The sequence below is a fragment of the Arachis hypogaea genome, chromosome 13 (genome assembly GCF_003086295.3).
Source record: "Arachis hypogaea cultivar Tifrunner chromosome 13, arahy.Tifrunner.gnm2.J5K5, whole genome shotgun sequence".
NCBI classification, from domain to species: Eukaryota; Viridiplantae; Streptophyta; class Magnoliopsida; order Fabales; family Fabaceae; genus Arachis; species Arachis hypogaea.
In genome coordinates, this window is record NC_092048.1 from 129,371,255 (window position 1) to 129,396,805 (window position 25,551).

At 37.0% G+C, this 25,551-nt stretch overlaps 4 protein-coding genes across 4 annotated transcripts; 1 reads left to right on the forward strand and 3 right to left on the reverse strand.

The window, feature by feature from the left end:
* Positions 1-951: 951 nt before the first annotated feature.
* On the reverse strand, positions 952-4,531 carry LOC112733398 (oligopeptide transporter 4). The gene is made up of 3 exons (XM_025782341.3): positions 3,949-4,531; positions 1,739-2,741; positions 952-1,669 (listed from the first exon to the last, which is right to left on the reverse strand). Exons 1-3 carry the CDS (start codon positions 4,521-4,523, stop codon positions 1,055-1,057), a joined length of 2,193 nt encoding a protein of 730 aa, XP_025638126.2. The 5' UTR covers positions 4,524-4,531; the 3' UTR covers positions 952-1,054.
* A 581-nt stretch (positions 4,532-5,112) lies between these two features.
* On the reverse strand, positions 5,113-5,949 carry LOC112735409 (acetyl-coenzyme A carboxylase carboxyl transferase subunit beta, chloroplastic). Its single transcript, XM_025784947.3, has one exon. The coding sequence runs from the start codon at positions 5,926-5,928 to the stop codon at positions 5,113-5,115; it is 816 nt and encodes a 271-aa protein (XP_025640732.2). The 5' UTR covers positions 5,929-5,949.
* Positions 5,950-13,606: 7,657 nt separating this feature from the next.
* Positions 13,607-14,263, forward strand: LOC112735410 (uncharacterized). Its single transcript, XM_025784949.1, has one exon. The coding sequence runs from the start codon at positions 13,607-13,609 to the stop codon at positions 14,261-14,263; it is 657 nt and encodes a 218-aa protein (XP_025640734.1).
* Positions 14,264-24,406: 10,143 nt separating this feature from the next.
* LOC114925004 (uncharacterized) lies at positions 24,407-25,198 on the reverse strand. Its single transcript, XM_029291262.1, has one exon. The coding sequence runs from the start codon at positions 25,196-25,198 to the stop codon at positions 24,407-24,409; it is 792 nt and encodes a 263-aa protein (XP_029147095.1).
* Positions 25,199-25,551: the final 353 nt, after the last annotated feature.

Below are 25,551 nucleotides of genomic sequence, written 5' to 3' on the forward strand. Positions count from 1 at the left end.
AACTTGCTGGAATTTACTCTCCAGCTCTTATTGAAAATAATTTGCAAAACTCAAGTTATAGTTCATGCCGGCAGCATCATTATGATTTTAATTGTCAACCAATCATTAGTTGGGGGCATGAGTAATAAAGGATAAAAAGACAAAGCATGTCATCAAACGGTGTCGTGTAGTAGTGCGAAGCCACAGGAAATTGAATTTGGATCCTCTAAATTTTAAATTTGTATTTTAGAGGATAAATTTATTCTTGGTTCCACCTATAAAATAAATAGTGAGAGATCACACTTTACTCTCTAAAGTAAAATTCAAACTTTAGAGAATTCAAATCCCAGGAAATTAGGGTGACCCTCGTAATTAATTTCAAAGCTTAGAATTTAGAAAGATGGTGGTGGGGGCAATCATTGGCGTTTGATTCTCTATTAGACTTCCATCTTCTATTCCTTTATTTTGTATCCAAATCAAAATAAATTACATACAAAATGTTTAAAAACCAGTTTTGGATGGGAGTCGTGAGAAGCTGGTATTAGTATTAGTTGGGATCTTAATTGGTTATCATACCATGGACGAATTTAAAAGATGCGTGATTATTGCATTTTTGTTGTCTTGTTTTCATTGCCTTTCAATGCACACTCGAGTGCCGAATAGAAGGACGATTGAGATCAAGACAAAGCTTTCAATTTGCAAATAAGGACAAGTTTCTGCTGTTTTTGCAGATGCTATTTATTTTTCTTTCGGAATCACATTTGTTTAGTAGCTTTTCACCATAGGTAGGTGGTCCATTTTTATGTCAAGGTAATAAAACCAGTTTAAACAATCGACACACTGTTAATAATGGCAATAATATTCCGCCTCCTCATATGTTGCCAATTTCCAGCTTTCTAACCATTAACATTCGGCCACTATTTATTTAATATATACATCTTTAGTTGTGTCCGCAATAATATTAGAGCCGCACAATATAACAAGATCAGAGTTAAAAAACATCATCCATAATTTAAATAGAAACTATGCAAACTAAAAATGGAAGCTGAGAGGGTGATTTGTTTGAGTGATGAAATTAAAAGACAGGGCAACCATCAACGATTATGCCCTTAGCAGTGGGACAAGTTGCCAAGTCACAGTGCTCCCCACCAGTTCCCCACCAATCCAATTTCCTATTCTCCATGTTGAGAGCAAAGTAAAGCAGCACAGTCATAAAGGCAACCCCAGCATCAAGCGCTGCTGATAGAACATAGTTGTACCTCTGCCACCACTTCTTCCTGTAACGGAACACAAAGAAGTTGAACACCGTTCCAACAAAAACCCATGCATTGTAGTTCACTGGCGTGGCTGGTGGCATCATCCCCGTTGCCCCAAGGAGAACTGGGAGGTTGATCAAGGGAATCCATGACTGCTTGGGGAATGCCTTGTGCAATAACCAAACTATGACGGGGCCAATTGCACCTCCAAGGAAGAACCAATTCATTGCAAAGTATTCTGCTTTGGAACCGAATATCTTCTTAGGTCCAACTAGACCCCAAATAACTGATGCATCAAAGAAAACCTTGTCACCGGGACATGTCCAGGGACTGTCTTTGGGAAGTAGATCCTTGTGACATATGTTCTCAACAGAAGTTAGCAACCACCATGCCACACCAATGTTGATGGTTCCAGCAAGAACTGTTCCAATGAACTGTACAGAGTTTTCACAAGTCAATGAATATACAACAAAAAAGAAAAGAAATAGTGTATGCATACATACCTGAACTAAGAACATTGATCTCGGAGGGATTTTCATGTAGTGGCCAAGCTTGAAATCACTAAGGAAGGAGACTGCTTGAGACATGCTTATGTAACCGTATGTTTTGAAGCACACATTTGCTATTGGTCTTCCGGGGTAAATGAGTCCAAAGATATACTCAGTAATGATATTCAACCCGGGTGTCTGGTTTGTGGTGGCAGTAATGATGCTGATTGGGAGAGTAAAAGCAAAGGCTAAGGCACATGCAAACACAAGTCCCCACCAGGGCATCTGAACCTGTTCTTTCCCTAAGATGCATAGTAAAAGAGAAGCCACAAGCGTTACCAACAGCATCACATAAAACCACCAAGATGGTATGTCTTTGTATTTCTTCATCAGTTTCGTGTGGATATCTTCTTTGCCTTTGCTTGAAGCACGATACCGCTCCATAATCTCCGTTCCGTAGAAGCAAATGACATGGGTAATGGTGGCGGCAATGGTGGCAAATCCAAAACCGTAAGTAAGAGAAAAGAAGACGCTAAGATGAATTGGACCCGTCTTGAGATACTTTTCAACATCCAATTCAAATTTGTTATTTACAATGGAGCGTATATCGTATTCTTGGCCCTGTGCTGTGAACAAGGAGGAGGAGAAAATGGGGAACTTATTTGCACCATACACGTTGAAGCCCCAATAAGCAATAGGGATGACGGCATAGACGATTAATGCATAGCCCACAAAGACGTTGACAATGGCGAAGAATGGTGAAACAAGAGGGCTGAACAAGAAGGAGGCAACGGCGGACCAGTCGAGAGTGAGGGCTCCCAAACCCAAACCGTTCATGCCTGAGCCAATCTGTTGAGCGGTGACTGACTTGGAGAACACCCAGCAGAGCCATGAAATGCTTGTGAGGGTCTGGAACAAGTATCCAGGGAGCACGGCCCATGAGAAGCTGCAGAGTAGAGCAATGAAGAAGAACTTTGCCCTTGAAATTCTGCGCCCATCTTCTTTCTCATGCAGAGCTCTGCGTTAGTTTAATCATGTGTCAGTAACCACAACATCACAATATCACGTTGGGCAAACTCCTTTTATTGCATTCAAATATAATAATATCATAATATATGATTAAATATTTGTATAAATTCTGTTTATAATGTTAAGTGTATAGAAATTAAATTTATCTATAAAAAATTATATACTAACTCATAGTTTGAGTACTTTTCTATATACACACTAATTCATATAAAAAATGTGTACTTTTATGAATTAGTAGTAGATGACTATCCAAATATATGATCCTAAAATATCTTTTTTTTTTTCCAAATAAATGTAGCATATGTTTATATATATGTGACTATTATTATTATTATCTATAAAAGAAAATTTATAATTGAGAAATATTACACACATAAATTAAACCAAATTTAACTAAGTTGAATAATAAAATTTAGGTGAGTGAGAGTGAAAAAAATCATTTTTGTTAATTAAAACCAAGTTAATTAAACTTAATTGACAAAAAAAATTATTGTAGCATTATTTTTATAATTTTAATTTCATATTATTTTAAAATATATCATGTTAATTTTTAAAACTTATATTTGTTATTATTTTATTCTTTTCTTGTTTATATATATAGGAATCACTTAAATAAATTCTTAAAAAATTATTGAAAGTTCCAGCTTATCCGCCTAATTACCCTCTTACTTTTAAAATTTTCAATCATATCCATTCTCGCAATAAATACCAAAAGATAATTATATTTGATGAATTTATTTTCTATAATACAGGAACAGATATTTTTATTTCAATTAATTTAATTAATTTATTTATATTTTATAAGAGCAATGCTAGGGAACCAGCAACATTTGTGATTGGTAGCCATCAACTAGCCATCAATGATGATTTGATGGTATGAGATTGGTGTGAGATTTCATCCGATAGCTCACCTTTCTCTGCTGGTTACGTGCTGGCCAAAATGCAATAAAATTGCTGCCCCCTAGACTTTTCCATTTTATAATATTATGAGTTGAAACCAATATTATTTCATTAAAAACCAGTCAAAGCTATCACATAATAAAAATTGCTATATTATTTGAATAAATTCAAATTTCAGTGTTAATGAAAATGTACCAGTACAGTGAAGAGTAGAGGAGTTTAGGGTTTTGGATTGGAAAGAAAGTATAATCCATTAATGCTAGTTAAGAGAAATTGTGAATGAAAGAGATAGGTACCGGAAAAGAGAGACTTGGACAAGGTTGCCGGGCCACCACATATGGGCTGGCTCCACCACGTACCTCCTCAGCAACCCTGCCCAACCGTATCCTAACACCTGAGTAGTGATGATCAGCAGCCATGCAACCATGAACGAGATCGACCTTCCGTAGAAGGCCTTGATGATGTTCACGATCCCCACCGCATATGGCGACCCCGACCCGAAGGCGGTGCCGGCGTTCGCAAATATGGTAATCAGCACGTGCTCCTTCATGTTGAAAGGTCCCGGATTCAAGGAGAATTTCTTTGACCCTATCCCGAACTTCGTGGTGGGGAGGACTCTGGCCATGAATCGCCCTATCGGCAGTGTGGCCACCTGCACCGTGATCTGCGTAATGACGAGGGGCTCCGCCCTGTAGGCGAAGAACTGGTTCAGGAAGGAGAGGAGGCAGCAAGAGATAATCCCCAGGAACCACATACGGAAGGTCCAAACGGGTTGGGTTGGATCGTCCGTGTTGGCCACAGTGAGTCTCACTTCCTCAATCGGAGAAACTTCTTCTTCATCTTGTTTCAGTTCCTTGTCTGATTTCGCCATCTCTGGATCTGTGTTGACGTTCTTCATGGTCTCTGAAGCCATAATGTGTGTCACTCCTTCTGATTTGAACTGCGCTGAAGGAGTGTATAAGATGTATACTTAGGTACAGTTTGTTTGAGGTAAGGAGACAGACATTGGGAGACTAAGACATAGTATCATATTTGTTGGCTCAAAGATTAGTACTAAAATTTAAAATTTTTGTCTTTGTCCCTAAAATTTTAATATTTCAGTACCTCCAAAAAGTAGGGACACAGGGACTGAAATTTGTAAAGACGAAGATTTAAATTTTAATAACATTTTATACCTAAAATACCCATATTTCAATTAATTAATTCTAATTTTATCTTTTGTGCAAATTAAATTAGAGTTTTATTCTTGTTTTAATTTCTTTCTCTCACTTTGCACTAAATATAATATTAAAATTTATTTCGGTCTCTGTCTTACTCTCTATCTCTCAGTCTCAGTCTTTTGATATCTATCTGTCTACCAAACGCTACCTTACATATATACGAGAGATATGCTAACAAAGTCAATAATGGATCGTATTTCAGCCTTTCAGGTACACTAACAAAAATTATATCTAATTAATTTAAATTTTAAATTTTAAAATTAAAAAACTGCTCATTTTCAAATGATATCCACAGTGTTCACAAATATTCATTTTTGATTTAAAAAATTTCCTATAATTTAATCCATAACAATTTTCGCATTCAATCCATAAATGCTTGTATTTTTGAGTTTCATCGAGATCTTTAGAATCCTCTCTTTTAGTTAAATTCTCATTCGTGATAGTTGTTTTTATGGAAGAACCCTCGCTTTCACTACTATTTCCGCCCTTACCACAAATAGAAGTATAAAAGTAACTGTCATTGTATTTATCACTTTCACCTAAAATGTGACTAACAATACAGATTTGAGAACGAAGATAACTTTCAATGCAATTATGAATGCCATTTTTCCAACTCGATTTAGTATCATACATGTAATGATTCTCATGTCTCTTAGAGACATTATTCAGATAGCTAGAATTCTTATTATAACTATCAAAAAGACTTTCTGGTTCACTTAGAAAAGAAGGATCATTAGAAATCTCCAAAAATTGATTTTCAATATCAAAATATATGGAATAACGGTTCCTTTGGCTATTGTTATCCCTAACTAAAAGAATTTTATCAGATAGGAAATTTCTAATGTTCCTGACACCGACTAAATAATCAACATTACTGTAACTAGAATTGTCACTATCATTCCAGCTAGGAAAGTCTTTTTCCATATCAATCAAAATTGGGTCTTCACTTGCACTGGTATTTTCAACAGGACCAAAACTATCCATTGAGTTACTTAGCCCACACCTGTATTCTAACTGCCTATAAAACAGCATAGAATTGAACCACCCTTTTTTCATAGAGTTTTTCCTCTATTACCATTAAAATACAATAGATGAATAGTCATTCGAAGAAAAATCATTAAACATAAATATAGAATATTCAAAATATTCTATCACATTTTTAATTTTTTTATTTTAAATTATTGTTTAAGTTAGTTAAAAAAAACGTTATTCTTTATACTTTCTCTTATTAAAATTTATTTGACTTTGATCTCGTTGAGATAAAAACAGATTAGATTAAGTTGTTATCATTCTTTTATCAACAAAAGAAAAGATAACCATCCACTTAGACATTTTACTAATTTGGATCATAATTATCTATATATATCATTCAATTATGTTATGTATATATAAATAATTAATTATATATTTAAATATAAAATATATATTAAAAATAAATTAAATAATATATATTTATAATTAAATAATAATTAATTTTTTGTACGTATATAATATTTTAGTATAACTAATATTATTCTCACAACAACTATGTTTCGATTAAACTATTTCTAAAACCAATTAATAAAAGGAAGTTAGCTTTTTTAAATAGTATAAAAAATAAAAGATATGAAAATAATTTTATATCATTAAATTAAGGGAATGGATACCACTAGCTAAGAATTCGACCATTTTCAAAATAAATTCTAGACGATATACTTGCGTGGATCAATACCTCGTATGAGAGTGAAGTATTAATTAAACAGAAAAGTTCTGCATTTATGTATTTTTTACATAATTGTTAATTAAGTAATTTTTTTCACACACGCGTCCCCTATCCTTCACTCATTTGTCATACACGCGTTACATATAACGTGCTGCAACCTAAAGTTTTGCTCAACGTAAACCTTCTGCTGCAACGTAAACCTCCTTCTCTGCTCGTGTTCTTCCTTATTAATCTGCATTGCCTTCGTCGTTCTTTTCTGATCGCGTTCATCTTCTCGTTTTCTTATTTCAATCTGGTTGCATTTATCTTCTTCCTATTCTTCTTCGTTTTCTTCTTCGATCTGCACTTCTGAATCGAAACAATAAATGACACAACTTCAAATTAGGAGAGCAATTTGGATTACTCTTCTGAAACGAATCAAACTGACAAAGTTTGGATTATTCAATTTTGAATCGAATTGAATGGAATGCAATTGCTAATTTGAATTGAATTAAATGGACGGAGGTGTACTGAATTGAATTGAATTGAATTGATAATATGTAAATTGTAGGCAGAGTTATTTGAATTTGATTTTATATAATAGATTCTGTTTCGTTCACTCAGTACGATACAATTGTTTCACCATGAGTACTGTGTTCGGTTCACCATGAGTACTGTGTTCAGTTCACCATGAGTACTGTGTTCGGTTCATTCTGCAGAAAGCTATTTGAATTTGATTTTATATAACAGATTATGTTTCGTTTACTCAGTACTATACAATTGTATTGTGTTCGGTTCACCATGAGTACTGTTTTCGGTTCATTCTGCACTATTTAAAACTCTTCTTCCTCACCTTCTACTGCTTCTTCACCAGAGAGAGAAGGAGGAAAAGACAAAAAAATACAACAGCAACAACAACAAAAGAATGACGATAGGGTTTCAGGGTTTAGGATTTTAGGATTTAGGGTTTATGGGTTCAGGGTTCAGTGTACAGGGGTTCAGTGTGTTTCAAACTTTCGGTTCACCCCGTGTATTAATTTCGGTTCACCGTGTACATGGTTGAGGGTTTAGGGTTTAGGGGTCTAGGGTTTTCAGGGTTTTAGGGGTTTAGGGTTTACAGTAGGGTTCAGGATTTAGGGTTTAGGGTTTAAGGTTTAGGGTTTAGCATTCAGAGTTCAGAGTTCAGTGTTCAAGGTTCGGGTTTAGGGTTTAGGGTTTAAGGTTTAGCGTTCAGGGTTCAGAGTTCAGAGTTCATGGTTTGGATTCAGGGTTTAGGAGTTAGGGTTTAGATTTTAGGGTGTAGGGTTTAGGGTTTAGATTTTAGGGTTTTAGGGTTTATGAGTTCAGGGTTCAGTGTTCAGGGTTTTGGTTTTAGTGTTTAGGGTTTAGGGTTTAGGGTTCAGTGTGCAGGGGTTCATAATTTTTTGGTAAACAGGAGAGCGATTTGGATTACTCTTCTGAAATGAATCAAACTGACAAAGTTTTTGGATTATTCAATTTTGAATCGAATTGAATGGAATGCAATTGCTAATTTAAATTGAATTAAATGGATGGAGGTGTATGTACTGAATTGAATTGAATTGAATTAATAATATGTAAATTGTAGGCAGCGTTATTTGAATTTTATTTTATATAATGGATTATGTTTCGTTCACTCAGTACTATACAATTATTTCACCATGAGTATTGTGTTCGGTTCATTCTGCAGAAAGCTGTTTGAATTTGATTTTATATAATGGATTATGTTTCGTTCACTCAGTACTATACAATTGTAGTGTGTTCGGTTCACAATGAGTACTATGTTCGGTTCACCATGAGTACTGTGTTCGATTCATCATGAGTACTGTGTTCGGTTCATTCTGCACTATTCGAAACTCTTCTTCCTCACCTTCTACTGCTTCTTCACCAGAGAGAGAAGGAGAAAAAGATAAAAAAAAAAATACAGCAGCAACAACAACAAAAGAATGACTATAAGGAGAAAACACGTGAAGAAGAAGGAATGCGAAAAATGAGGAGAAGGAGGAGAAAGAGGAGAAGGAGCTAGGAACGCGAAGAAGAAGAAGACGCTCCGTGCGTAAACGAGCGTGAGAAGAAGAAGAAGAAGCGCGGTAGAAGAAAAAGAAGCGTGGGAGAGAAGAAGCGTTGGGCAAGAGCGATTTCGTGTGTATTGGGCGCGTGTATTTCACATTTCATTTAACGATATTAGATTTTTTTGGTGTTAAGCCAACTTGGTTACATGGTTACATGGATGTGTAGCATCCCTGTTAATTAAAATCATTCATAAGTGATGAATTTGAAGAGTTATTATGTCTAGGTTTGAAAATATTATTCATGTGACATAAAAAATTATCAGAAACAAATTATACTCACAATTTTAAAAAACATGAAAAATTAGACAGATTTTTTATATGATAAAAAGATAAATAAAAATAAGAATTGAAAATAATTTAGAAAAAAGATATGAAAGTTTAATTAAGAAAAATTTTAAGTTATTTGTTTAAGTGTCGTCACTAGAAATTTTTAAAATTTTATTTATAAATTATATATATTTTTTAATTAAAGATAGAGAGATTCGAATTCGCGACCTCTTAGGTGAGTATGGAGAGACTATATGCCATTTGAGCTATAACTCATTGGCTATAAATTATAAATTATTATTTGCTTAGGTTGTTACTTTTTAAATTTAAGTTATTTGCTTAGATTGTTTTGCTTAGGTTATTATTTTTTAAATGTTAAGTTGTTTTGCTTAGGTGGTTATTTTTTAAATTTTAAATTATTTGTTTAGGTTGTTATTTTTTAAATTTTAAATAATTTATAAATTACTCTTTTAAATCATAAATTATTATTTGCTTAAGTTGTTACTTTTTAATTTTAAGTTATTCGCTCATAAATTAAAATTTTCGAAAAAGTTAATTTAAATTTATTTTAATAACTAGTGTTAAACCCATGCGACATTGACGATTGATAAGGTTATAAATACTAATAAATTATAAAAATTCTCCATTGCTATACTCAATTGAGATGGTTTAACTTAATGAAGACGTGAGTTTCCTATCACTTTTTTAAATAATATTAAATTTATATTATTGATATTTTAAATGTGTTTATTTATCTCATTTTAAATTTTTTTTTTTGAATTTTGTTTATCAATTCTAGGACGAAAAAATACATATTTTAGTATTGATCACAATGTGAGTAATTTTAAGATTACACATCATGAATATGTATAACAATTTAAGTTTTGAAAATTAAATAATGAGTTATTCATGATTTATTATTTTATTTAAAAAAATTATTTTTCTAAAATTAATTAAATTAAATTTTATGATATTTTAAATTTAAAATTTATTAAAATTTTTAAATAATTTTTATTATAATAAAATATTTAAAAAATTATAATTATTAGTATTATTATTTAAGTTCCTTATTCATTGGGTCACTTTTATTAGCAATAACATTAAATCATCACTATCTAATACCATTTTTTTAGTTTTTTTTTTTTTTTTGCCGAAGCCATTAAGATATATATATATATATATATATATATATATATATATATATATATATATATATATATATATATATATATATATATATATATATATATATATATATATATATATATATATAAAAGCATAAGCATGACACATATCTTTATTGTTTTGTTCATGACCGAATCGAACTTGAGAAAGAAAAGAAAGAAAGAGAGACCGTGGGTGAGGGAAGGAAACCGTGATTTCTTTGAGCTTTTGACTTCGATTTTTTGCCATTTGTAATCGTAATAAAAAATAATTTTTTTAAGCTTTTGATTTCGATTTTTTGTGATTTGTAATCGTAGTAAAAAATCTAATTCAATTAAAATATTTGTATCTTTCTTTTTTATATATTGGTGTCATTTTTGTTCGATAGAAGTTGACGATGACATAGTTTTCCTTTTCCTTGAGTTTCGTCAATTAGAGTTCTAGGAGGCACAAACGATTTCTGACGTTTTTTTCTTTAGCAATTCGATCAAAAAGCTTCTCCAAAATTTCCGTTGTTTTAATTTCGTATGGAGGTAAGGTTTGGTAATATTATAGTAATTAAATGTGAATTTGATAAGTGAATGTTACTTTAATTGATTATTGTTTGAGTTTGATCAAGTTTAGGTTGAGTTATTGTTAAATTATTGTTGTTTGCTTGAGATTTTAATTCGGTTATGTATGAACAGCCAATTCGGGTGTTTTGATTATTTTGGGAATCAAAATAGAATTTTCAAAAATTTAAAGAATTATATTAGCTAATTTTGAATTATTAAAAAACATGATTATGTTTTGAATTTTGTTAAGAAAATATTATTATATTTGAATTTGATTAAGAGTTGAGATTGCGGGTAAGAGGCAGTGGTATTGCCCACTTGCTCCAAGGAAGATATGAGGAAGAAGAATGATGAAAACTAAGTTTGATTATGAAATTGAATGAATATGATAAATGAGATATGGTTGAGGTTGATTGATGACAAGTATGTCTGTGTTTTATCTCTGGTTATAAGGGTGACAGGGGACCTATTCCCTCTAATGGTGACAGGGCACATAATCCCTCTAATGGTAACAGGAATGTATTCCCTTTAATGGTATTAATGCGCAACAGAGAGACAGTATCCGGGTTAGCTACTAGACGTATCGGGTTTGGCAATATAACCTTCAAATGAGCTTATTAGCCATAGGACAGATATGCATCATACTTGTTTGTGCATACTTCTCTATGATATGTGTTTCTGTGATTGTGTGTGTGTGCTTCTTGACTTATGATTTTTTCTGTATCTCTGGTTTGTTAAAGTTGTCTGTATTATGAGATTTATTGCTATTGACCAACGGAAGATTGTAAGTATGCTGTTGTGGAATTTTTGTGTAGCTAATAATAAAATGAATATAACTATGCACCCCAATCCTACTAAGAACTCTCCAGTTCTTATCTCCTATTTGTACCCCTTTCAGCTATAGGTGTGAAGGTTTAGTGCGGAGGTACAGTAGCATAAAAGATTATGTTTACTAGTTGAGTTGTTAAATTTTATTTTTCCCTCGTCGTTTATTGTTTTGGTTTTTAGAGGGGTAAGACTTGTATTTGAGGATCTTTGAATAAGTCTATGTATATAATGCTATATATATATATATATATATATATATATATATATATATATATATATATATATATATATATATTTCTGATTAAATGGTTTAAAGAACAGACCCTTCGTTTTCTTGACTAAAATTTCGGTTCATATTCACGAAAGCTCAATATTAAATAAAGATAGTATAAAATAAAAAAGGTTTAGAGGTAAGTAACGTCTGAGCTTTTAGTTATTTTTTTTATTTTTAACATATTATTGATTTTTTATTATCACCCTTAATTTACCAAAGCACATATATAAAATAGATTATTTATTTATAATATATATTTTTTGTCTTTTTATTATAAAGGATCTACGTGGTGGAATTCCAAAAGGAGGTCTGCCACATGTTCACATTCTGTAAATACTATTTTATGGTTATAGATATTTGTCTACATATGAGGTTGTGTGGAGAACTTTGCCTTATGATATTCATTAGAGGTGGTCTTCAGGGATGAGATTAACCTTTTATTTGTTTGAAGAGCAAAATATCATCTTTAAAGATGATGACGATATTGAGGAGATTGTGAAAGAAGAGGAACGAAAATGTAAGATTTTCTTAGCATGGATGGAGGCCAATAAAAAATTTGAAATAGGTCAAACTTTGATGTATGCCGAGTTTTTAAATCAATTTGTTTACGATAGAGAAGCAAGAAAATGACATCCCGTAAAAGAGGATATTCTATCAGGGAGGTTAAACTATGTTCCACCAGGTACAGGTGATATCTACTATATGAGAAGTTTGTTAACTGTTTAGAGAGATTGCACAACATATGAGTCTATTAGGACAGTTGATGGGATTACATATTCTAGCTTTCAAAATACTTGCTATTCCATGAGACTACTGTGTGACGGTAAAAAATTCATTGCAGCTATTAATGAGGTAGCTGAACTTGCATCTGGTCATCAATTGAGAAAACTATTTGTGATGCTACTGATGATATCTAATTGCGTTCGCAAATCAGATCGTGTTTGAAATGCAACTTCGACATTATTAGCTGACAGGATACTATACGAAAGGAGAAAAGCATTAAAAAACTAAGGTATTTCACTATGTCTTTTTTTATATAAAGATTATATTCTCTTATTATATTTATTTTTATTCAAAATATTAATAATTTTTATTTTGGAATTACTTATTAAATATTTCATAAAATCATCATGTGCTTTTACTAGGACTAAACATGACTGATGACGAATTAAAAAATTTCTGCCTTATTGAGATTAAGAATATACTCAACAACAATGTGAGATCTTTAAGAGACTATATATCAATGACATATCCTGAGTTGTCTGATATTCTCCTTTTCCATAATAAGCTAATAGAGGAGGAGTTAGCATATGACTCATGAGCAAAGGTTTGTATTTGATGAAATACTCAATGCTGTTATTGCAGACTCTGGTGATTTTTACTTCATTTATGGGCATGGTGGGTGTGGTAAGACATTTATTTAGAATGGACTTTCTTCTGTTATTCAGTCTAGAGAAAACATTGTTTTAAATGTCGCATCCAGTGAAATTGCGTCTTTACTCCTATCTGGTGGCAGAACGGCTCATTCTAGGTTTTCAATACCCATTATAATACTGATGAATCTACTTGCAACATCAAGTATGGCAGTTTGAAGGCTGAGCTGCTCATCCAAAGTAGCTTAATAATTTGGGATGAAACTCCAATGCTCAATAAAATGTGCTTTAAAGTACTTGATCGGACGCTCAAGGATCATATGTCAATTACTGATCAACATAAGATACATCAACCATTTGGTGGTAAGGTTGTAGTTCTAGGAGGTGATTTCAGATAAATACTTATGGTGATTCCGAAAAGGAATAGACACGATATATTGTCATCAGCTATTAACACATCCCATCTGTGATCGTTCTGTAAGGTTCTGAAGCTGCATACAAACATGAAGCTTCTAATGTCTTCTTCGGATCAACATGATGGTGAAATGAAGAGATTTGCTAATTGTATACTTGATGTTGAAAATAAAAATATTAGTTCTGCTGTTGGTGACAAGTCAGAAGTTGAAATTTCAGATGATCTGCTGATTACAACTGCTGATGACCATCTTTTTCATTTGGTAGACTTTTCTTATCCAGATTTGTTACAAGCCATTCCAGATTACATGTATTTACAGAGTAGGGCAATTTTCACCCCGCTTGAGAGTGTCGAGAAGGTAAACAATTTCATTTTGACAATCTTCTCAGGGATCGAAAAGGAGTGTCTAAGTTCTAACACAACATGTCAAGTTGATAAGAATGAAGATGTGCAACAAGAGTGGTTCACACCAAAGTTCCTAAATGAAATCAAATGTTCGGAACTACCCAACCACAAGTTGACTTTGAAGCCTGGAATCTCTATAATGCTACTGCGAAACATGGACCAGACTTTAGGTTTATGCAACGAGACAAAGTTAATAGTTAATGAACTTGGCAATAACGTAATTGGAGCGACGGTAGTGACCGGTAGAAATATTGACGACAAAGTGTACATTTCGAGAATGAACTTGGTTCCTTCAGATTCAGGATTGCCATTTAAGTTTCAACGGAGACAATTTCTATAAACAGTGTGCTTTGCAATGACCATCAACAAAAGTCAAGGTCAATCATTATCGCATGTAAGGTTTTACTTGCCAAATCAATGTTTACCCATGGACAACTTTACGTTACTTTGTCAAGAGTTAAGAGTCACAGTGGCCTCAAGGTTCTAAAAAAAATAAATTAAAAAAATTAAATATATATAACAAGTCTCAACATCAAATTTTAAATAATCAACAATGACATAACAAGTCTCATCAATATTTTAAAAAACTAACAATAACATAATAATAAAAATAAAATTATAGGTTAGATAAAATAAATAAATAAATAATATTTTAAACATAAAATATTTATTAAATAATAATAATACATGAATAATATAAAAATGTATAAAAAATTGAACATGTTAAAAGTATAATTGTAAATATAATAATAAAATAATAATATTATAGCACATTGTGCCGTTTGGATTGGATTGGATCGGTTATAAAAAGTAAATCTGAAATTCAATCTGATCTAGTGGTTTGCAAAAAATAGAATCCAATCAAATCCAAATTAGTGCGGTTTTAATTGGTTTTCAATTTGGATTGGATTGGATGAGCAGTTTAATTTGGATCGGTTTGGATTTGAACACCCCTATGTATAACAGGGAGCACAATATTATATGCCAATTGCTTTTCTAATGAGGTTAGTAATAAGGTATTAGGTTGTCGATAAATTTTCATTAGCCTTTTGATATAAACTTTGGTATAAAATTGACATGCTATTATTATAGTTATATATTTTTTATTTTTTCAAGTCTCCTTCTGTATGATGTTCAAGAATATTATAGACTTCAAACTGTTTCATTTGCATTTTACTTTAAATAAAGATAAAATAGCATATTCAGTACGTTTGTTATATAATGACGATGATAGTGTTATATTAAACTCGAAAAATTTATGAATATAAATTGTTATTTTACTAACTGTTCTGAGGGTTACCTGAAACAGGGAGATCGATCTCGGATGAGATCTTTAGATCTGGACTGGGCTGCCACGTCCGACTTGTTGGCGTAGGAGATGCTGCTGGTCTGTGTTCACCGGAGGGGGTGGTACCTGTAGGAGACTCCGATACTTAAGTCAGTACGGGCTTTAGGCAGGTTTTTTTGTAGAATTGGAGTATGAGTTATACCTGGGTGCTCCAGTGTATTTATAGCAGTATTGAGTGACCTTCCTTGAGATAAGTTTGTTATCTTATCTTATCTTTTGAGGGTGAGATCACCTATCTTTTGGCCAGCCGCCTTCTAATAGGCGGTGACTCTTCTTTCTTGGGCCTTCTTGGGCTTTTGTGCCAATTCGTCCGAGCTCTTTGTGAAGAGGTCGGCAGTAGATCAAGCTTTAAAGAGATCGGTCGTTTTGTCTTCGTCCAACCGAACCTTATAGCTCAGTCCAGGGTATGAACAGTGCCCTTGCTTGAGCTTGAACCTTTCCGTGAGATCATGCTTTCTGAGCCTCGATCTCTTTGGGGAAGTCGTGCTCAAGCATCTTGTCCGATCTGCTCCTCCATTCGCGAGTTTTGCATTGTTTTTAAATGCGAAGCATTTTTGCTTTCGCTCTTTTATTGCTGCGTTTGTTCCTCGAGGGGTTTACCTCCTTGGAAATATGCACGTGCTTTTAATGCCTATTGATTGGGCTTTTATTTTATTTTTCCGTTTCTTTTCCCTCTTTAAACTTTGTTTGAAATCAAAGAAGAGGTTTTGCTTTTTCAGTTTCCTTCTCTCTTCTGCTTCCCTATTTTTTTGCTTCTTTGCAAAAAACTTCGTTCGTCTGACGCTTTCAATTTTGCCCAAGCTCATTTCTTTTCTGGAATTTTGCTCATGGATCGTTTGTGTCTTTTGTCATGCGTTTCATTTGCTTAGCGAAAGAAGCTTCCTTTCATTCGTCCTCTGGTAGCCCCAGCACTCCAAGATTGTTTCTTTCTTGGATTTTCGGAGTTTCCATCTCTTAGTGGGGGTTATTCGTGACTTGCTGTTTGCTCATTTGTCCTCCTGCCTTCTTCTCTTCTCCAGGTTGGTGCCTTTTATGTATTTCTTATTTTTCTGGTTTTGATAGTTGCGATTCTTCCTTGAATTAGCTTCTGGTGATGTTGCATGTTGTTTATTCCTTGCAAAGCTTTGACCATTTTATTTCGCGCTCATTATTTGAAGAAATGTTGGGAGGTCTAGGGCTTTGGTTTTTTGCCACAATTCTTTCCTTCTGTATTCTGTGCTGTTGCCTCCAAAGGGTGCCCCTGAATTTTTTATGATGATTTTTTTTGTTGCTTTTGTGAATCCTGGGTTATCCCTTTTACTACTATCTCTGTTGTTTGCTGGTTTTTTTCTTTGTTCTATTTCTGGCCGAGTTGTTTGGTAGTGACCCCTTTTCATTTTTCTTACTGTAGGTGTAGTTGTTTTATGTCTTCACATAAAAATATTGTCGAGATGTCTACAAAGGTTCCCTCTGGTATGGCTGACTGGTTAGACTCGATAGTGTTGATATGTGTCGCTGTGGCCGACCCGGAGTATTGTGAGAAACTTAGGAGATTTCATAGGATCTGTGAGTGTAGGGAGGATGAGAAGAACTATGAACTGGTGTCGCTTGACCCTGAGGAGAGAGTTAGCTTCCCCCCTAGATCGGACAGAGCGTCATTTCTTTTATGCCTATGACTATTTCTTTAGTCAACTAGGTATTACCCTTTCTTTTACTGCTTTCGAAACCAAACTCTTGTGGAACTGTATTGTGGCCCCTTCACAGCTTCATCCAAATTCTTGGACTTTTATTAAGATTTTCCAGTTGCTATGTCAAAAACTAGGTGTTCGTCCTTCCCAGTCCCTTTTCCTTTACTTGTTTGTGCTGACCAAATCTGGAGTGGCCAAGAAGAAGGCTTCTTAGATTTTCTTTCGGGCTACCCAAGGAAGGAAGGTTTTTTCCATGTACGATGACTCTTTTCGTGACTTTAAAAATTTCTATTTTAAAGTCCGAGCTGTTGAGGCTGCTCACCCTTTCTTTCTGGATGAAAATGATGAGCCGACCTTTCCTTTTTTGTGGCAAAAAGATACAGTAGTTCTTAAGTACCCCTGGGAGAGTTTGGATGAGGTAGAACATGCCTTTGTGAGTGTTTTATAGGAGCATTGGGGGAAGCCTCCTCATCTGGACACAAAGAGATTTCTAGGAGACCCTTCCCTCCTCCGTTCCGAACTAGGTAGTATCCGACCTCTTTGTTTATAGAAAAGCTTTTATTGTTTGTGGTCTTGTCCTTTTTTGATGTGTGATTGTTTTCCTGGCTTCTTTTCAGAGATGGTGTCCTCGTCAGATTCGATGAAGATGTTTTGCAAAGCGAAGAAGGCAGTGGCTACCCAGAACTTCTCAAAGAAGACTTCAGGGGAGGGTTCTTCGGAACAGTTGCCTCTGAAGAAACCGGCAACTGATTCTCAGGGTCCGAGGAAGATTATCTCGACCCCGTAAGTTTGGACGGCTTCCTCTGACCCGCCTCAGACGACCTCTGGTGCTGCCTCCTCCCCTATTCCTACTGGTCCCCCTCCTAAGAAGCAAAAGATTATTGGGACTTATAATCTGAAAGATAAAGAGTTTGATGGTGTAACTTTTGCCACGAAATTGATTGCTCCTCATGGAAAGGTTCCTCTGGACGACGTGTCAATCCTCCACCATCTTGATTTTATATTAAGCAACAGTATTCGGATGGCCAATCTTAGCGTGGCCTTATCTCGGGTTGTCTAGGAGTCCCCGGTCCATGCTACGAAGGCCTTTATAGAAGAGGCCAAGGCTGAGTACGATAGGTTGAAAGGTCTGAAGGACAAGCTGGATGCCAAGGTCGCCAAGTTGGAGATTGATGTAGAAAGGGAGCAGGCTCGAGCTACTGCTGCAGAAGCGACTGCTAACCTGGCTGAGAAGATGGCCAAGAAGTCCAAGGAGAGTTATACCCGCACATATGGCGAGCTCTTGGAGACTAAGGAGTGGCTTCAATCTGCCCAGGATGATTACGCCGAGCTCCAAGGCCATATGGTGAGTAGTATGACCGACATGTACGAGAATCTGAAGGCCCAAGTTCGGGTTCTTGCTCCTGACGTTGACCTCTCTTTATTCAGTATGGACAACGTGGTGGAGGATGGCAAGATCGTGCCTGCCCGAGATGATGATGATGAGGGTCCTCCTCTTGCGCTGCCAGCTAAGGTTTCCTCAGCTTCTACTACTGCAGCACCTTCTACCGAGGTGGTCCCTCCTGGGCCCGAGCCTGACCTGGAGATTTTAAATGGGCCAGATGGAGTTGTCAATGCCACCCCGATCTCAACCATGCCTCCTTCTCCTAAGGATGTAGCTTCTGGAGCGAACTTGGATCCTTCATAATATTCTCTTTATATTTTGCTTTAATATTTTGCTGGTCCGACCTGTGGACCTTATGATTATGTAGCTTTTTGTGAATGACTTTGCTTGACACTTAGTTGCTTCTTGGAAACTTTTGCTTTTTAATCAAAAACACCTTTTGGCTCTTGGGTTGCTATTAAGCAACCCTTGAGCCTTGAATGTTTTTAAGCGTGTGTTGCTTGATATGTCGATTTAGCTTTTGAGAGATGCTTTTGGTTCCTAGGTTGTTCTTTCAACCTTTATGTGTCTTGGCGGCATGATCTTTTTGTTGGCTCTTTTTTGCTTATGTCGCCCCAAGGTTTGCCGTCCGGACTTTCTAGTCAAGTTTCAAATAACTTTTTAGGTAGTGTTCTCATGTGGAACTTTTTCTTTTTAGTTTATTTGGACGACTTCCTAGTCTTCTTCTGACTTGAGGTTGTGCTTTCACTTTTTAAGTAGTGTCTCTGTTTAGGACTTGTACCCTTTAGCTAAGCACTTTGAGCCTAGTTTTTTTTTTCAACCTTTTTTGGCCTTTACTTGTTCCCTTTTTAGTGATCCTTTTATTGGTCCGACTTCTCTATCGGGGTTTCTCAAGTTATTTTTAGTAATCCCATTTCTAGTCTGACCTCGTCAGGTCGCTTTATATGGGTTACTTTTTATAACTTCTTGCATTAACTCGAGCTTTGTCGCTTCACCTTGCCGACCTCTTTTTTCTTGGTCGAGCGATGAATTTTGCGTTTTTTTAGCGTAAATTAATGCGTCTTGATAGGAAATTTTTTAGGGAATTGATAACTTTTAATCAAGTAATAAGATAAAAATATAAATAAGAGCGTATACATGTGAGCATAGTTGTCAGAACCGAACCGGTGATCGAACCGGTGAGGTTACTGGGTCACTGAGTCACTGGTTCAACCGGTGGGTCACTGGTCGAACCGGTTAACTCGGTATAATTAAATAATTATATAAAATTTAATTATTTTTTATCATTTGTATTTTTTTTGTTTTTATAAAAATAATTATAATTTTTAAATTTTAATGCTTTATTAATTAGTTTATATTCATTTTTTTATTATATTATTATAGGTGAAAAGTCACGTAAAATTATTTTTTTGTGAAGTTGATATTTAAGAATCGTTAGATGATTTGACTAGTTTAACTAAATATCATCTAACGATTTTTAACTATCAACTTCATATGAAGACAAAAAATAAAATAATATATTAAAATAATAATATTAATAGATATCATATAATCATGAAAAGAAAAAATAAATTGTAATTAATTAAATTTTTTTGTTTATCTTTTTAATTTGTATATATTTAATAAAATTTATAGTTAAATAAAATGTAATTGATTTAAAAATGAGAGACTTTGAAATTAAAATAAATTGAATATAAGTGAAAAGCAAGAATGCTATATGTATTATAATTTGTATACTAATTAATGAGAATCACTCCACCTTGGTGGTAGAAGCATGCTAGCTTTATGCTGGAGGAAGGGGTTCGAACCAAAAATCATCACAAGCTGACACTTGGCAGCGCTGGAGGGTATAGAGCATGGTGGAGTTGCAGATTGCTGGTTTATTGTACATTCACCTTCAATATTGACCGATTGGCTCGGACCGATCCGGTTTTTGCCGGTTTTCACCGGTTCACACCAGTTCGTACCGGTTCTCTGCCTGAAACGGTCGCAAGCTTGGACCGGACCGGTATTAGGTCTGGTTTACCGGATTTCCGGTCAAACCAGCCGGTCCGGTCCGGTTCTGACAACTATGCATGTGAGTGCTTACCCTTCTAGTTCGGGCAGCTTTTAGATCTTAGCCTGGTGCCTCATTAAAAAACCTTTTAGGAAAAAGAGTGCGCCTTGGCCTAAGATCTTTTTTCTAGCTATAGTACCTTCTTAGGTTACAAGCATGCCATGACCTTGGTAGCTCCTGACCTTAGAGGTTGGCCACTCTATAGTAACCATTTCCTAGTACTTCTATAACTCGGTATGGCCCTTTCCAGTTGGCTGCTAGCTTCCCTTCTCCTGACCGACCTGCCCCGATATCATTTCAGATTAAGATAAGATCATTGGTGGTGAAGCTTCACTGGATTACCTTCCGATTATGTCTTAAATCCATTCCACGCTTTAGCGCTTCCTCTCTAATCCGGACTCTTTCCCGGACTTCTGGAAGTAGGTCGAGCTCTTCCCTTTGTGTTTGGGAGTTGGTATCTTCGTTGTAAAGGATCACCCTGGGGATCTTTCCTCTATCTCTACGGAAATCATTGCCTCTATTCCGTAAGCAAGTCGGAAAGGTGACTCCCCGGTGGTGGAATGTGGCGTTGTCCTATATGCCCATAGGACTTGTGGGAGCTCTTCAACCCAAGCTCCTTTTGCGCTTTGTAGCCTCCATTTTAACCCGGCTAATATAACTTTGTTGGCGGTCTCCACCAGTCCATTGGCTTATGGGTGTTCTACAGAGGTGAATTGGTGTTTGATTTTTAGGTCGGCTACCAAGTTCCTGAAGCCCGTGTCTGTGAACTGAGTACCATTGTTTGTGGTGATGGAGCATGAAATTCCAAACCTTGTGACAATGTTTCTATATAGGAACTTCCGACTTCTTTAGGCGGTGGCAGTAGCTAGTGGCGCTGCTTCAATCCACTTTGTGAAGTAGTCTATTCCTATAATAAGGAACTTGACTTGTCCTAATCCCTGGGGGAATGGTCCAAGAAGGTCGAGCCCCCATTTTGCAAATGGCCAGGGTGAAGTAACGCAGATGAGTTCTTCAGGCGGAGCTATATAGAAGTTGGCGTGCTTCTAACATGGGGGGCACGTCTTGACGAACTCTGTTGCTTCTTTTTGTAAGGTCGGCCAGTAGAAACCAGCTCAGAGTACCTTCTTAGAGAGAGCTCGTGCACCAAGGTGGTTGCCGCACATGCCATTGTGGACTTCCTCCAGGACCTCTTTTGTGGCAGAGGTCGGTATACACTTGAGGAGGGGTGTTGATATCCCTCTTCTGTATAGGATGTCGCCTACCAAGGTGTAGTGTTGTGCCGCCTTTATGAACCTTTTTGCTTCCTTTTTTTCTGCAGGAAGTATTTCAGATTTGAGGTAGTTGATTATGGGTTTTATCCATCCTTGGTCTTAGTTCGATATGATTAGGACCCTCTCTTCTTCTGAGGTTGACGGATTTTGCAGTGTTTCTTGGATGAGGCTTCTATTATTGCCCTCTGGTTTGGTGCTGGCTAGTTTCAAAAGTGCATCAACTCGGGCATTTTGTTCCCGAGGTATATGTCGAATCTCGTATTCCATGAATTTCCTGAGCTGTTCTTTGGTTTTGTCTAGGTATTTCTTCATGGTGGGATCCTTGGCCTGATATCTCCCTTCTATTTGTGAGGTGACTACTTGTGAGTCGCTGAATATGGTAAGGTTTTGAGCTTCAATTTCCCTAGCCAGTTTCAAACCAGCCAGTACGGCCTCATACTCGGCTTGGTTGTTTAAGGCATGAAACTTGAACCTTAAAGAGAGTTCGAGTTGGGTTCCATGGTCACTTTCCAGGATGACACCTGCTCCACTTCCGGATTTGTTTGATGAGCCGTCAACATAGAGGTTCCAGTTAGCGGGGGGTGCCTGGGGTGTTAGTGTACTCTGCGACGAAGTTGGCCATGTATTGCACTTGATAGCTGTCCGAGCTTCGTACTTAAGGTCAAATTTGGACAACTCCACTGCCCATTGTAGGATTCTTTCAACTAAGTCAGTTTTTTGTAGGATACCTCTTATGGGTTGGTTGGTCCGTATTATGATGGTGTGTGCTTGAAAGTATGGTTGGAGTCGTCGGGAGGTGAGTATGAGGGCGTAGGCGAACTTCTCTATCTTTTGGTAGTTTAGTTCAACCCTTTGTAAAGTCTTACTGATAAAGTAGATGGGCTGTTGTCCGTTCTCATCCTCCCTGACTAGGGCTGAGGCTATCGCCCGGTTTCCCATGACGAGGTAAAGGATTAATTCCTCTCCTTGCCGGGGTCGAGTTAGGATGGGTCGCTGTCCCAGAAATATCTTGAAGTCTTGGAAGGCTTGTTCACATTCTAGGGTCCATTCAAACCTCTTTCCTTTCCTTAATGTTGCGTAGAAAGGAAGAGATCTTAAGACCGATCCAGCTAGAAATCTAGACAGAGCTGCCAGTCTTCCGTTGAGCTGTTGTACCTCCTTGACACAGGTCGGGCTTTTCATGTTGAGTATGGCCTGACATTTATCTGGGTTTGCTTCAATTCCTCTCTGGGCGAGCATGAAGCCCAAGAATTTGCCGGCCTCTACCGCGAAAGTGCACTTTGTGGGATGTAGCCTCATCCCGTGCTTTCTTATAGTGTCAAACACTTCGGCAAGGTCGAGTAGTAGCACTTCTTCCTTTTGTGTCTTTATCAACATGTCATCGACATAGACCTCAATCAGTTTTATAATGTGGTTGGAAAAATTTTTGTTCATCAACCTCTGGTATGTAGCCCCTGCGTTCTTGAGTCCGAACGGCATAACTACGTAGCAGTAGTTTGCCTTTGGGGTTAGGAACGAGATTTTCTCTTGGTCAGGTTGATACATCGGTATTTGGTTGTACCCTGAGTAGGCGTCCATGAAAGAAAGGTACTTGTATCCCGATGAGGCGTCGACTAGGGTGTCTATATTCGAGAGTGGATAGAGATCTTTTGGGCAGGCTTTGTTGAGGTCGGTGTAATCAGTGCACATCCGTCACTTCCCATTTGACTTTCTGACCAGTACAACATTGGCAAGCCATAATGGGTACTTGACCTCCCTTATGAACCCTGCTTCTAATAAGGCCTGTACCTGTTCCTCCACGGGTTGCGATCTCTCTGGACTGAGCTTTCTGCGTTTCTGTTGTACTGGCCAAGATCCAGGGTATACTGCCAATTTATGGCACATTAGTCCGGGATCAATATCGGGCAGGTCCGCAGCCTTCCAGGCGAATATATCAGAATTTGCCTTTAAGAACTTTGTAAGTAGCTCCAAGTCTCCTCTTAGGTTCGCCCCTATGTTTGTTGTTTTGTCTTGGGTATCTCCAATCTGGACTTCTTTGGTCTCGCCCTCTGGTTGGGGCCGAAGTTCTTCGTGAGCTCGGGTTCCCCCGAGTTCAATAGTGTTAGCTTCTTTTCCTTTGGGGTCACCCTTGAGGTTCAGACTTTCGTTGTAGCAGCGTCGCGCGAGTTTTTGGTCTCCCTTTACGGTGGCGATCCCTTCTGGCATTGGGAACTTCATGCATAGGTGCGGAGTGGAGACTACCGCGACGAGCTTATTTAACGTTGTCCGACCTATGAGGGCGTTGTATGCTGAGCTCACATCGACTACGATGTAGTCTATACTTAGTGTTCTAGATCGTGTTCCTTCTCCGAAGGTTGTGTGCAACGGGATGTACCCAAGTGGTTGGATTGGGGTGTCTCCGAGCCCGAATAGGCTATTAGGATATGCTCTGAGCTCTTTTTCTTGTAGGCCGAGCTTGTCGAAGGCGGATTTGAATAGGATATCTGCAGAGCTTCCTTGGTCTACCAGTGTTCGGTAGAGATTGGCATTGGCGAGTATGATGGTAACGACCACGAGGTCATCATGCCCTGGGATGATGCCTGTGGCGTCTTCTTGAGTAAAGGTAATAGTGGGGAGGTCAACCGACCTGTCCCCTCCTCCGACATGGTACACCTCTTTAAGGTGTCTTTTGCGGGATGACTTAGAGATCTCACCTCCTGCGAACCCTCCATTTATCATGTAAATATGTCTCTCAGGGGTGTGAGGCGGACGTTCAGCTCATTCGCCCTCTTCATCCCTTCTTCTCTTTTTTTGTTCATCCGCTCTATTGGCTAAGAACTGATCTAGTCTCCCTTCTCGTGCCAATTTTTCTATGACATTCTTCAGGTCGTAGCACTCGTTGGTAGAATGCCCATAGATTTGGTAGTATTCACAATATTCTGTCCGACTTCCTCCTCTCTTGTGTTTAATCGGGTGAGGAGGTGGGATCTTCTCAGTGTTGCATATCTCTCGGTAAACATCTACAAGGGACACCCGAAGAGGGGTGTAGTTGTGGTACTTCCTGGGTTTCTCAGTAGGTTGGTCTTCTTTTTTCCTGGACTCTTTATCCTTGTCCCGAGGTGGGTTGGAGAGTCCGGTCTTTGAGGCTTCTCCTAATCGGGAGTTCTCCTCCATATTGATGTACTTTTCTGCCCGTTCTTGTACCTCATTCAGATATGTTGGGTGTTTCTTGGATATGGAGTGGCTAAAGGGTCCTTCCCGCAGTCCGTTGATGAGTCCCATAATTGCTTCTTCTGTAGGGAGATTCTGTATGTCGAGGCATGCTTTATTGAATCTCTCCATATAACTGCGGAGGCTTTTCCGATCTCCTTGTTTAATCCCTAGCAGGCTTGGAGCGTGTTTGGTTTTGTCTTTCTGGATAGAGAACCTGGCTAAGAACTTCTTGGTGAGGTCATCAGAGCTTGTGATCGACCTTGGTGGCAGGCTGTCAAACCACTTTATCGCCGTTTTGGTCAAGGTGGTCGGGAAGACTTTGCAACGGGTTGCGTCTGAGGCATCCGTGAGGTACATCTGACTTCTGAAGTTGCTGAGGTGATGACTTGGGTCGGACGTGCCATCGTATGGGATCATGTCAGGGGCTTTGAAGTCCTTTGGGACTTTAGCCTTCATGATTTCTTTTCTGAACGGGTCTTGGTCCTTGTGGGTGCTATCTTCACAGTTGGACCGGGTGGTTTTAGTTTTGAGGTCGGCTTCGAGCTTCAAGAGTTTGTCTTCCAGTTCTCGACACCGTCTTGTTTCTCTCCGAAGATCTTGTTCGACTTCTTGTTCGAGTTGTTTGAGGCGATCCTGCTGTTCACGAATGGCATCTAATATTTCCGTGGTCTGAGTCTGCTTGTCTCCCTCGGTTTGATGTGTGTCCTTTG

Bases quoted from the DNA above. Each gene is read 5' to 3' on its own strand.
- LOC112733398 (XM_025782341.3), bottom strand. From the start codon at position 4,523: ATGGCGAAATCAGACAAGGAACTGAAACAAGATGAAGAAGAAGTTTCT. The intron at 2,742-3,948 runs GTACCTATCTCT...AAACTAACGCAG, and splicing joins GTCCAAGTCTCTCTTTTCCG to AGCTCTGCATGAGAAAGAAG. The intron at 1,670-1,738 runs GTATGTATGCAT...AACTCTGTACAG, and splicing joins GATCAATGTTCTTAGTTCAG to TTCATTGGAACAGTTCTTGC.
- LOC112735409 (XM_025784947.3), bottom strand. From the start codon at position 5,928: ATGAAAAAAGGGTGGTTCAATTCTATGCTGTTTTATAGGCAGTTAGAA.
- LOC112735410 (XM_025784949.1), top strand. From the start codon at position 13,607: ATGAAGCTTCTAATGTCTTCTTCGGATCAACATGATGGTGAAATGAAG.
- LOC114925004 (XM_029291262.1), bottom strand. From the start codon at position 25,198: ATGTACCTCACGGATGCCTCAGACGCAACCCGTTGCAAAGTCTTCCCG.